Consider the following 13,552-nt stretch of genomic DNA (forward strand, 5'->3'; position numbering starts at 1 on the left):
GGCAGCTGTGAAGAGCAAAAAAAACTGTTAAAAATACAGAAAACATGTAAACAACTTTGCGGGTAAAAACTGGCATTTTCTTTTTCATTATAGCAAAGTTTTGTATAATTATCAATTCTTAACCATGTGTTTAATTAACTGATACATTTGTCAATTATTATATTTGTTGTTATAAAATCTGTTTTGTATTTAATAGGATACAGCTTACAACAATAAAAAGGGTGGTAAAATGGATGACTACATGCTGAATCATAGTTTATCACAAGTGGCCTTCCATAGATTATTGCCAAAATATGTAGGGATGATTGGTGCATAGTGTCATTCACACAAACACAAAAAACATCATTTTAACAAAAGTGACATGAAAACAATGCTATAAACATTAATTAAATTATACAAATTACAAACCCCCTACTGTAAATAACTGTAAAAATAAGAGTAAACATATTTATTTATAACATAATTAAATATTAAATTAAATATCAAATGTAAAGGTTCAGGCAGGTAATTGTGGGAACATTGTTTTACTGTTGTTCACTGTACTTTATGGTGTCTTGTATTTTTAACTTACAGAAACCATAATTTTAACAATATTTTACCGTAAATGTATAATTCAGTTGCATAGAGATTTTTACCATAAATTATTAGGTAATTCATAAGTTCAAAAATCATACATTTAATTTTAATTCAGCCTAAAATTTTATGAAATATTTTGTTAAATCTATTACAGTTTTTAACCGTAAATGTCAAGGTTTTTAGAGTTATCCAATTAAAGGGTTTTTCCAATAGCATATAAAAATATATTTTTTGTTAAAAATACAGACTTTTTTTAGAGTGTGCTTCAGATATACAATAATTTTAATGAAAACAACAGGTAAGACACAGCATGGCAGTGAACCTCTGTTCTGCTTGGGCTTCAGTGAACTCAGCACCTGCACCTGTCAGTACAGCATGAGCTACTTCAGATACTGACAGATGAATTTTAACAAGCACTCCATATTTGATAGTATGTTGCATTTGACACAATCACTAATAGAGAGACTTGTTGTTGTATTTGTTGAGATCTTATGTAAAAGGAAGTTGTTGTGTGTTTGTTAAAATGTTTTATAGAGAGGTTGTTTTGCATTTGTTGTGGAGTTGATGTGGCGTAGGGAGAGTTTATTGTTGTGTGTTTGTTTAAAGAATGTTTGGAAAGTTGTGGTTGTTGTGTATCTTTTGAGATGTTATGTTTTGAGGCAATTGTGATGGTGTGTATTTGATGAGTTGTTACTGTATGTGTAGTGAGGTTGTTGTTGTGTAAATGTTAAGATGCTATGTAGAGAAGGTTTATTGTTGTTGTTGTGTTTATGTTGAGATGTTATATAGGGACTCGGGAGAAGTTATTTTTGTTGTGTATCCATTGAGATGAAAATGTTTTGGGTTACGTATGTAACTGTTGTTCCCTGAGAAGGGAATAAGACGCTGCGTCTCCCTTGCCATAATTCCTGCGTCCCTGTAACGCCATCTTTGGCAATATTTCAGATAGCGATATACTTACTGGGTCCCGCGTCACCCTATCTTTGTCGTTAAGCCTCACCATTGGTTGAATTTGATATACACATTCAGATGCATTTACCCAAAGTGTCACCTTGAAAGGGAACTGTAACAATGTATCTTAAAAGGTAACACGATGTAACCTTGCTCTCACTTGAAATGTGTCCCCACATTTAGTCCTTGAATTTGAGGGTATTGGACCTGGAAAGTCCTTGTATTTGAAGTGAACTATGGTGTGGGAACCCTAATGTGTGCAAATGTGCAATTTGTCGGTCATTAAAACAATGACATCACATTACGTCAAATCTGTTTTTCCTGTTGTAAAATACATTTGGCCAAAATCTCAATTTATAAAATATGTAATACTACTGTATGAACATGCTATTTAAGGCTATTTGTAGGGAATTGGCTAATTTGGCTATGACTAAGCTGGCAAATGCAAGCCCTCTCCCTCTCGCTACGCCACCGGTCCGGTCACAGGCCTCAAATTCATAAAATATGAGCCGGTATAGACATACTGTTTCTTTCATAAAGAGACAACATTGTACTCAAACAACAAGATATTTATTTACCGTTGCAAGACGTTCAGCTGCTATGCTGTGGAACTTAAGTTCACTGCACTCAGGGGTGGAGTTAAGAGGTTTGACTGACAGTTTGAGCGGATCCAAAAAGATTTTGTCACAAGTTTTTTTTTATACCTTTAATTGGCTAAATATATGTTAAACAGACATACAGACATAAAGGGTGACCAATAGCATTGATTTATTGATGAATAAAATTTATTGAAATTTTTTATAAAACACCTCCAAAAAGGGCACTTCGGAGTGTAGGGACTAAAAGGGCATGAGCCCTACCTGTGCAGGTCCCTGAGGGGAAGGTTGTTGTTGTGTCAATGTTAAGAATTTATGTAGCGAGAGATTCTTTTTGTTGTGTATCCAACCTGTTGAGATGTTATATAAATAATGTTGCTGTTATGTTTATGTTGAGATGTTATTTATGGAGATTTTGTTGTTGTGTATCTGTTGAGATGTTATGTAAAGAAAGGTTGTTGTTGTTGTCATTGTGTTTATGATGAGATGTTAATATGTAGAGAAAGGGGTTGTTGTGTAAATGTTGAGATGTTATGTAGGGAGATGTTATTGTTGTTGTCTATCTGTTGAGATGTTATGTAGGGAGATGTAATTGTGTTTGTGTTGAGATGTTATGTAGGGAGATGTTGTTGTTGTGTATCTGTTGAGATGTTATGTAAAGCAAGGTTATTGTTATCGTGTTTATGTTGAGATGTAATGTAGAGAAAGGTTGTTGTTGTGTAAATGTTAAGATGTTATGTAGGGAGATGTTATTGTGTATCTGTTGAGATGTTATGTAAAGCAAGGTTATTGTTGTTGTGTTTATGTTGAGATGTAATGTAGAGAAAGGTTGTTGTTGTGTAAATGTTGAGATGTTATGGAGGGAGATGTTATTGTTGTTGTGTATCTGTTGAGATGTTATGTAGGGAGATGTTGTTGTTGTGTATCTGTTGAGATGTTATGTAAAGCAAGATTATTGTTGTTGTGTTTATGTTGAGATGTAATGTAGAGAAAGGTTGTTGTTGTGTATCTGTTGAGATGTTATGTAGGGAGATGTTATTGTGGTTGTGTATCTGTTGAGATGTTATGTAAAGCAAGATTATTGTTGTTGTCTTTATATTGAGATGTAGAGAAAGGTTGTTGTTGTGTAAATGTTGAGATGTTATGTAGGGAGATGTTATTGTGTATCTGTTGAGATGTTATGTAAAGCAAGGTTATTGTTGTTGTGTTTATGTTGAGATGTAATGTAGAGAAAGGTTGTTGTTGTGTAAATGTTGAGATGTTATGGAGGGAGATGTTATTGTTGTTGTGTATCTGTTGAGATGTTATGTAGCGAGATGTTGTTGTTGTGTATCTGTTGAGATGTTATGTAAAGCAAGATTATTGTTGTTGTGTTTATGTTGAGATGTAATGTAGAGAAAGGTTGTTGTTGTGTATCTGTTGAGATTTTATGTAGGGAGATGTTATTGTGGTTGTGTATCTGTTGAGATGTTATGTAAAGCAAGATTATTGTTGTTGTCTTTATATTGAGATGTAGAGAAAGGTTGTTGTTGTGTAAATGTTGAGATGTTATGTAGAGAAAGGTCATTGTTGTGTTCCTGTTGAGATGTTATGTACGGAGAAGTTACAGTTTTGTTGTGTATCTGTTGAAATATGTAGGGAGAGGTTATTTTTGTTGTGTATCTGTTAAGATGTTATGTAGAGAAAGGTTGTTGATGTCTTTATGTTGAGATTTTATGTAGAGAAAGGTTGTTGTTGTTGTGTTAATGTTGAGATGTTAAGTAAGGAGAAGTTATTGTTGTTGTGTATCTGTTGAGATGTTATTTAGAGTAAGGTGGTTGTTGTGTTAATGTTGAGATGTTATGTAGGGAGAGGTTGTTTTGTTGTATATCAGTTGAGGTGTTTTGTTGAATGAAGTTGTTATTGTGTATCTCTTGAGATGTTATGTTGGCAGAAGTTATTTTTGTTGTGTATCTGTTAAGATGTTATGTAGAGAAATGTTTTTGTTGTGTTAATGTTGAGATGTTATGTAGGGAGAAGTTATTGTTGTTGTGTATCTGTTGAGATGTTATTTAGAGGAAGGTTATTGTCACTTTATTTATGTTATGTAGAGAAAGGTTGTTGTTGTTGTTGTGGTGTTTACATTGAGGTGTATTGTAGAGAAAGTTTATTGTTGCTGTGTATCTGTTGAGATGTAATGTAGAGAAAGGTTGTTGTGTTTATGTTGAGATGTTATGTAGGGAGATACTATTGTTGTTGTGTTTATGTTGAGATGTTATGTAGAGAAAGGTTGTTGTGGTCTTTATGCTGAGATGTTATGTAGGGAGAGGTTGTTTTGTTGTATATCAGTTGAGGTGTTTTGTGGAATGAAGTTGTTATTGTGTATCTCTTGAGATGTTATGTCCGAAAGATGTTATTTTGATTGTGTATCTGTTGAGATGTTACACAGAGAGAGTTTATTGTTGCTGTATTTTTGATGAGATGTTATGTTGAGAGAGGTTATTGTTGTTGCTGTGTGTCTGGAGGCATTGGATCATGGTGGATTAGCGGTAATCTTGGCCAGTGACACTCCCAAATGGTCGGATCACCGAGCACAGCCTCTCAGTCTTTCTGCTAAACAGCCTTTTAACAGTGGCTACAAGCGTGTGTAAACCTGAGGCTTGTGTGATTAGCGCACATATGCAAGCACACAAACATTTGATTGCTCCAGACAGTCGGTGTCACAACTGTCAAGTGATCATTAGGGTCTTACTTAAGGGACACACGCAAACCAATAAACCCTCTTAGAGTATAGACACAGCGAGGGGAGAGCTAATCTCTTCGTATTCAATTTCATATTAAAAACAAAGCGTTTTAATGTGTAAATTCCTCAATACAAATGGCTCATTTTACTAATGACCCCTTCGACAAGGAAAAACTCAGCTGGACTTGAATTCTAATATCTGTGTCAAAGCCAGAGCCATAATTCATCCCTCCCCTATGTTTTAATGGTTTTATAGCAGCCTTTTCTTTTACTGCCCTTATAGACCCCATGCAATGTTTTAACACACACAATTCACCCTCCTGTCTTGATATATGTCCTATTAAAACAGAATATGTCGGTGCATGTCCTTTTTAATAGCCAATAGTTTTTGCTTTACATTACAGCCAGGCAAAATGACAATTTTCTGTATTCTATTGCTAGTCGGTTTCCTTTAGTCAGCTAATGATGGCACGGAGCTGCACCTTTAATGTCACCAAGCTGAGTGATTACACAATGGCTTTTAAGTTTCATCCTTTTAAGTTCTCATCTGTTTTGATTTATGTGCCTGAAAGTGTCTTAAATGGGTGAGATGTTCACTTTGTCATCCATTTGTCTGTTTCTAGTTTGACCAATCCAGGCTAATTTGCAAAGTGGTTATTAATGTGATAGGTATGCATTGTCTTATTGACAGTGCTATCAGTCAATAATACTATAGCTTATGTACTGTCTCCTAATTTTTCACTTCTACAGTTGTGGTAGGGGTGCGCAGGGAAAAAACTAACACGGGGTTACTTGTAAAGCGGACTGTTTACATTGTTGCACAAGGTTGAGCGTTTTGAGTTTCCGGTATTTTTTTCACGCTGCCAAAAGACGATCTCCCGCAAATTATTGGAAATGTATAAAGTTTTTCCGGAGAGTTATTGATAAATGAGTGTTTTGGTTGCATGTAAGTAAATTTTCTCATCATATGTTTTTTTCTGTTTCTAAGTTTGGTGTGTAAGATACCAAATGTCATATTAATCAGTGTCTTGTTGACTGAAATATAGCATCAGTTTGAAATATGTCTGCAGCTCTTAGCAACTTTTTGGTGGACTTGAAAATATTTTGACCCAGCGGGGTTAATTGTAACGCTGTGTTACAACTAACCCCTCAGCACTTCCGATATGAAAACTGCTAACGTTATAGCGTAATTCTTGCCTTTGTTTTAAACAGACTACACACTGATGATTGCTGGCTGCCAACAAAATAAACGTGCCTGTCATGTCAAAAATTGTGTGGCAAATTTATTTTTGTTCATATCTTTAATATTGATTGAATAAGGTCACGTCAAAGATTGAAATCATAATGAAATTAATGACTAAAATCAGACTTTGATGCTCATTATCTCAGAATTTGATTTTGAAACTGTAGTATGGTTATTACAGACTGGGTCATATATATATATAAAAAAAAATTGTCATAATTGTGCTGCTTTTTCCCCTCATATTTAGACATTTGTATCCATTTATAATTGAACTATTGTTAGAAAAGGGCTGGATGAATAAATACAGTGTGGATACCTGTCTATGACAGATATATAAACAATATCCACTTCAAGTATATAGACAAAATAGTATTGAAATATTTGCCTGCAAACTTAATTTTCAGCAAGTGTTACAACTAACCCCCTGCCTGTTACAATTAACCCACCTATGGGGTAAGTTGTAACATTTGCACTTCTGTCACATTTGGTGTAATTGTCCAAAAATGGTTAGTACTAGAAACAAACTTCAAATGTCCATATGTAGCAAAGATGTCTGTGTTGCTTGTGTAAAAACATAATTAATCAAACTCAAATATTTTTTGAATGATTGAGCCAAAACCAAAAAGCGTTAGGTTGTGCCCCGCTCCCCCCTACACACTAAAAAACGCTGGGGGGGTTTTCAACCTAGTGTTGGGTCAAAAAGGGATGACCCAGCCTTCTATGCGGTTTTATTGCTGGGTCAAATATACAATTTTCTGGGTTATTTAACCCAGCAGTTGGGTTTCATTTTGACCCAGTGCTGGTTTAAAAATAAATAAGTGTAGTAAAAAAACACTTCAAACTGAAGTAACATTCCAAAAAAATCCTACAATGCAGTTTATTTCTGCATATAAAGTAGCTCGGAATTAAACATGTCAGATTCAGTGGCTTTTCTAGCTGTTCACGCTGTCATCCAAAATGATCTGTCACATATAAAGGGAGGAAAACAGATTTAGGCCACATTCATCTGCAGTATGAACGCAGCCCTGTGACACACGGCTTAGAAAGATGAAAGTACAGAGACCTGAGATAAGATTGTGCGTGTGCGTGTGTGCGTGCAACTGTAAAGGGGTTCAGATGCAATTTGCATGAAAAGCATCCAAAATCTTAATGATTTGCAAGCTGGTTGTTTTATCTTACACAATGGAAAGGAGAGAGCGAGAAACGGAGAGCGTTCAATCAACTTCTCGTTCATTTTCTCAAGCTCCTGTTTTTCCCGACTATTTTAGTGCAGTAGGTTGCGCAGGATTGAGAACATGTGAATGTTTTATAGGCTTACATAAGGGACCTCACCCCAGAGACAACCGACCTCGTTATCGTTCATTTAGCAGTGAAAAACAAGATAGATAGATGGGGTGGGGGTAGATGAGAGGATGAAAAGAGAATGGGGAATGCAGAGGGAAGAGAAACATGCACATGCAAAGGGGCTGAGCATGATGGGATACATTTGTGAAGTGAATGTAGGAGAAAGAGGCATTGGGGGTTCGGGGTTTCAGGTGCACGAGTGATACGAGCGTTCGGAGAGAGAAGGGAAAAAATAATGCGGTTGATTCCAGCATGATTCCATTTCGTTTCATTTATCTGTTACCCAGAATGCCTCAGGGAAGCTTAGCTTGTTAGCATCATCACTTGGGCAAAGAAATATAGGTTTCATTGCTCGAGATAAAGATGAAACATCTCTCTTTCCTTCCTGCTTTTACCGTTTTTTTTCTGCTTGCATAAAAAGGTCAGAGTTTTCTATAGCAGTGGGGTGCCTTGTAAATAGCACCTGCTATTAGAGTAGAGACTTGTCTGTACATACCACACATCAACACATCTCTGCACTCGTACATCTGGAAATCATTGCATAATAAGCAGCCAACCGAAGCTGTGTATTTGCATGCGTGTATTAGAGAGCCACAGGCTGTGGCGTATATATGCGCGTACCATGGAGTTTATTGGGTCAGTGAGTTCAGGTTTAATATGACTGACTGTGTAATTGCCTCATCTATCTTTGACTGCGCTATTAGTGCGATGCATAACACCCCCCTAGAAACATAGAGTTGGTATACTTTAGAATTTTTAATTTAGGTTTTTATTTCAATTTGTCCTTTCCATTTAGTCTGGTTTTCATTAGTTTTCACTCTGTGACTTTTATTTTAATTTTGTCAGTGTTTCAAATTGAATACTAAACTATGTATGTAAAACAAATCCTGGTAGTTTCTTGATTTTTTCTTTTATTTTTTTCAATTACATTTCATTTGTCAGTTAACACAAAACGTTTTTCATTTTATTTTAATTTAATGATAATAACGGATGATTTAAATAGAGTAGCTAGACATCAGCACCATGGACAGCGGCATAACTGGAGAACAGGGAGAACCGGGTATGATAACAGCTGAAGAGGTTAACAGGTATAGTGGCGTCATTTCAGTCAGTACTGTTACAGCACACTGATGCAAGACAGATGTAAGACAAAACAGCAGAAAAACAGTGAGATGGAAAAAGGAGAGAGGGGTGATGTAATTGTCACATTAAATATAATTTATTTGCCAGATAGCGCTGGAAATTATGCTATTTTCATGTGTCATCAAATAAATTTTCTTCACTATCTTGTTTGTTTAAAGGATTCAGCAAATTACCATCTATTGCCTCAGCGTAAGATTTCATAAGTGTTAATCATGCCAGTCTGGTGTGATAAAATTTCCCCAAAAAAGTTTGAGGGTTTCCTCTAGCACGAGCAGTTTGTCACTAAGCATTTCTTTGCAGTTTACTCTGATGATTATCATACTTTTTAACATAGACAGAGTAATGAGTTGACACTCAATCCTCCACGGTGGGAAGAAAATGTTCTGTAATGGGCTTCACTGAATACAAAAGTTATTTCGAAGGCAAAAATTTAGCTGTTTGTAAATTTGGTTGAGGCCAGTGTAGTCAAGCAGCAGCACAGAGGACTGCGTTCAATGGCAAGAGCAAAATGTAGGGTATGTAATACAACCTGTGTATGCTGTTATTTGTGAAATGAGTGTTTTTAAAGCAGATGCAGAGACTCAAACTGTTGGATCTCACCAAAACTTGAAGAATATCTGGGTCAGAATTCAAGAGGAAAAAACAAAATGGTGCTTTTAGATTGAAAAACAATTGGTGGGTAATATTTTACCCTGTGCTCAAAAAGGAAATCAGACAGGGGTGAAAGGTTGCATTACGGATTTTTAACCTGTAAATTGGACATAAACACACACTATCTGAGCCAAACTGGTTGCAGAAAGTGACAGCTCCGCAGTAGCGATGAGAAGTGATTTTTATAGATCCTGTGTTCTGTCGAAGTCTGATGCCCCTATGTTTCCCTTTAGTGCAATGTTTCTTATAGCGTTTTGATCACGTTACATTTATTTTTTAGATAAATACAAAGTTTAAATGGCATGGCTACTGATATGCATGTATGTAATGTATATGTATTGTTCTTTTTTGCTAAATCAATTATTTTTACAGTCTGAATTGGTAAAGTACATATAAAGCAATACTATCATGTATTGTATACTGTATAATAACGTTTATTAAATATCTCATAATTTTCCTGTTTTCTATTATTTCTTCCTTATATTTATAGCCTACGTGTTTGTTCTAAAACTATTATAAAAGTATTATGTTTAAACAAAAATTGAAAAGGCTTGTTTATAAATAAATAACACTTTACATCGTGTGTGTGTGGGGCGGGGGCTATATTTATATATTTATTAAGTATGTAAATATAATAATTTTAGAACAAACAGGAAGAAGACAAAAGCTAAGATATAAGGAAATAAAAAGAAATAATAGAAAACGAAAAAAATTATGAAATATAAAAAACTTGTGGTGATATTGCTTTTTAGTATAAAAAAACATATATTCTGAATAAATTATAAATGTAACGTGATAAAACACTATAAGAAACACATAGAGAGAACAGACTTCAACAGAACACCGGACATCTTCTCTACTTATTTTCTATTCTAATTATTAATAGATTTCCAGATGATTTCATCGCTCCTGTCTGTCTGTTTAAGGGCTTATTGCAAACATAAACACCTACATTTATCTTCAAATGGTGTCTTCGACGATGGTATTCTATAAAAATGAAAGCCATCTTTTTTTGGCATTCCTATTCTGACACTTAACAGCACAACAGAACATTTTCTAGTGAGTTATCTTGCTCGTTTCATTCATGTCTAATTCATTTCCACTGTTTTTCTGCAACCACATTGCTCGCGCAGCTTGCAGTGACGTAACTGTGATGTCTACTCGAAATTGGTCTATACTTTTATTTATCAGTTTGTGTTTTCCCTGGGAATCAAACCCACAACATTAGCAATGCTCTACAGTACAGCTAAAGGAAGCCTATTTTTTATATTATTTTTTATAATATATTAATATTATTTCATGGCCACTTAAAGGTCAAAAGTGCCATGTCAAATGACAATAAACATGAGCTAAATAAAATATTGGTTTGTTCACATTATTCAAATTATATTAAATATTAAGGGGGGTGCATTCAGGGTTTGTTCTTCATTATAGCATATTATTTGACCAACCCATCAGATTTTAATCACTTGATATTATTCATCTCCCGAGTTTCAAAAAGCAATTAACTGCTTTTATTACAAGCTCATGTCAATTCTTGAGAACACACACATATGCACACGCGCACAATGATCTCCAACACACACATTACAGTACTTGCATATTCAAACATTTTAAAGCACAGCAGTTAATTACAACAATGAAACATAATTAGTTAGTGTATAATTAGTTGCATGGGTTAACTTCTCTATAGCAACCATGCCTTAAATTGAGCTGTGACTCATGTTGACTTAACATCTCAATAATTATGAGATTTCTATGGAGAAATCTGCATTTCAATAGATTGGAATTTGCTTTTTATCACAGCGGCATATGTGTGTGTTTACTTATAAAGCTTTATGCTACACAGGGGTAAATTAAAGATTGTTTACTGAACCTACTGGATCTGATGAGAGCTGAAAGGGTCGGATTTTTTATGGATTAAATGAGGCATATCAATGAGACAGTAATGTCATTTCCCAGGAATTTTTTATTTTTTAAAGTAAAGTAACTAATATCTCTGTCTTCTTGTCTCTCTGCAGTGGACGGCTGCACTGATTGGTCCGTGGACTATCTTAAATACCGGGTGTTGCACGGGGAGCCGGTGCGGATAAAGTGTGCTCTGTTTTATGGTTATATCAGAGCCAACTACACCCAGGCACAGAGCATTGGATTAAGTCTCATGTGGTACCGGAGTTCTGGGTTGGGTCATGGTGACTTCGAAGAACCCATCTCATTTGATGGGGTACGCATGAGCAAAGAGGAAGACGCCATATGGTTCCGACCAGCCGAGCTGCAGGACGCTGGTCTTTACTCCTGCGTTCTGAGGTAAGAGAGCGACACACACACACCCATGCATGCAGGAACACTTGCGTGTTTAGATATGCAAATCCACAGAGAGGCACAAGCACACGCTATGCCTTTCGGACATTAGCTGGATTACGAAACGTGGTTAACTTCTTCCTTTGGTCGTTTTGATTGGCTTTCAAAAGCCTTCAAGAACAATGGCACGCTGAGAAGAATCATAGCGTGTGTGTTTGCAGCTTCATGTATATATACAGTGAGTGTGTGTTTGCATCCAAGTCTTCTTAGGGACAGTAAAACTGGAAATGAAATCAGTAAGAGACGGCAGAGGACAGTGAAGCGTTCTGTCATCCATCAATCAAGTACCGACACCTCGGCACTCTCCTATAATGCCGCAGGCCACTGTCACACATATTAAACAGTCAAGAAACTCTCCAGGGTCCTCATTTGCTCAGGATCCAACCAACTTGAGGTCAAAGCACATAATCTACTCATCAAATTCACTTTTGCATCACATAATGTCACTCTCACTGTGCGTGTTTGTGTGTGCGCTTGCTTTAAAGACAGACAGAACGAAAGACAGGTGAAAGGAAAAGATGTGAATTTTAAATACTCTCCTGCCTTAATTCGTAGCATTCCCTCAGGACAAATACAGAGTTTCAGTATGCACGTTTTTTTTTTTTTTTTTGACATCTTGAACACTATAAACCAAGTACAGAAGCAAAATGAGACATGAGCTCTAGCAAGCGGAACTTTTCTAAACTCCGGTAAGCTGCTTACCTAGCATTTTAAGACCTAATAGGTGTGGTACAGACAGAAATGTGGTCACAAAAACCTTCTAAGATTTCAACGCAGATAAATTATTTTGGACAAATTTCAAAGCAACATCACATGTTTCAGGATATATTTCAGAAGCTGAGTAAGAATGCACTGTATTTTATATATATATATATATATATATATGCTTTAATTTTTATGGGCATTCAGATGGAGAATGCTGTAAGTGCGTCTGACATGTTTTCTTGTAAATGAAAATTGAATTTTTTTATCAGGCTCTTATGTTTAGGTTCAGTTATTTCACTTTAATGGCAATTAAAAGATGATTTGGCAGTAATTGAAATGCTTTATTTTCACAAATGTCACTTGAGTCATTTTATTAAACAAATTTGACTTGCTTTAGCTCCAAAATCCTGTAAGTGCATGCAAGTTTATATGACAAAAAACTCAATTTTTAAAGAAAATCCACATCTCTAGACAGAGGAAACAATTGCAAAATCACGAAAGATGCAACTAGAAACATTGCAAATAACAAAAGTCGGAACGTTAAAATAAAGAAATTGAACTACATATTGGGAGCGCTGAATACAACCAGTATGTGACTTCCACATACTGGTTGTATTCAGGTCCAAGTACTTAAAAGAGACACCAGTTTCTATGATTGTTGTGCACGTCGTCGTTCATCTTATTAACTTATTCACCGCCAGTTTTTATATGAAAAGTTGGCCGCCAGCATTTTTTGTGATTTTTACAAAGTTTCACAAAATGCCTTCCAGGAAAATCTTCTTCTAAAAATATATAAACATACAAATATATCAAATGAAAGAACAGACCCTCTGCTTTCAAACAAACAAAACCTATCTATCTCTGTTTTTTCGTTTGTTTTGTTGGAGAAATCTGCTAAATGCAATGCCGACTTTGTGCACTTGTCTTCTACGTGCACAAAAGATTAACCCTTTCCCCGCCATTGACACGTTATCTCGTCAATTAAGAGAAAACATTTGCGTAAAAAAAAATGTGTTCCTGGTGGGTTTTCATGTTAATATGTAATACCGATATAATAACCAATTTATAAAAAACTGAAGCAAATTTTTCATACTAATTTTAAACTCTTTGTATGTTTTGATAATCATTGCTTCACAAAAATGCAATTATTTCAGCTTTTTGCAAAAAACATTATTTAAAAATAGTTTATAGGAAGAGAAAAAATAAAGATAGATAGGTTTTGTTTGTTTGATCAGATTCAATGGATTATGCTAAGCTATG

The 13,552-nt window shown here is 35.3% G+C and overlaps 1 protein-coding gene across 4 annotated transcripts in view; it reads left to right on the top strand.

Annotated features, from left to right (window-relative positions):
* The window catches only part of il1rapl1a (interleukin 1 receptor accessory protein-like 1a), a 108,609-nt gene that overhangs the window by 32,561 nt on the left and 62,496 nt on the right, over positions 1–13,552 (top strand). For all 4 annotated transcript variants that reach the window (XM_065251700.2, XM_065251702.2, XM_065251701.2 and 1 more), the window contains one exon: positions 11,248–11,533. In XM_065251700.2, coding sequence (XP_065107772.1) covers positions 11,248–11,533 — 286 coding nt within the window. The remainder of the gene's footprint in view (positions 1–11,247; positions 11,534–13,552) is intronic.

This window comes from Paramisgurnus dabryanus, chromosome 15 (genome assembly GCF_030506205.2).
Source record: "Paramisgurnus dabryanus chromosome 15, PD_genome_1.1, whole genome shotgun sequence".
Lineage (NCBI taxonomy): Eukaryota > Metazoa > Chordata > Actinopteri > Cypriniformes > Cobitidae > Paramisgurnus > Paramisgurnus dabryanus.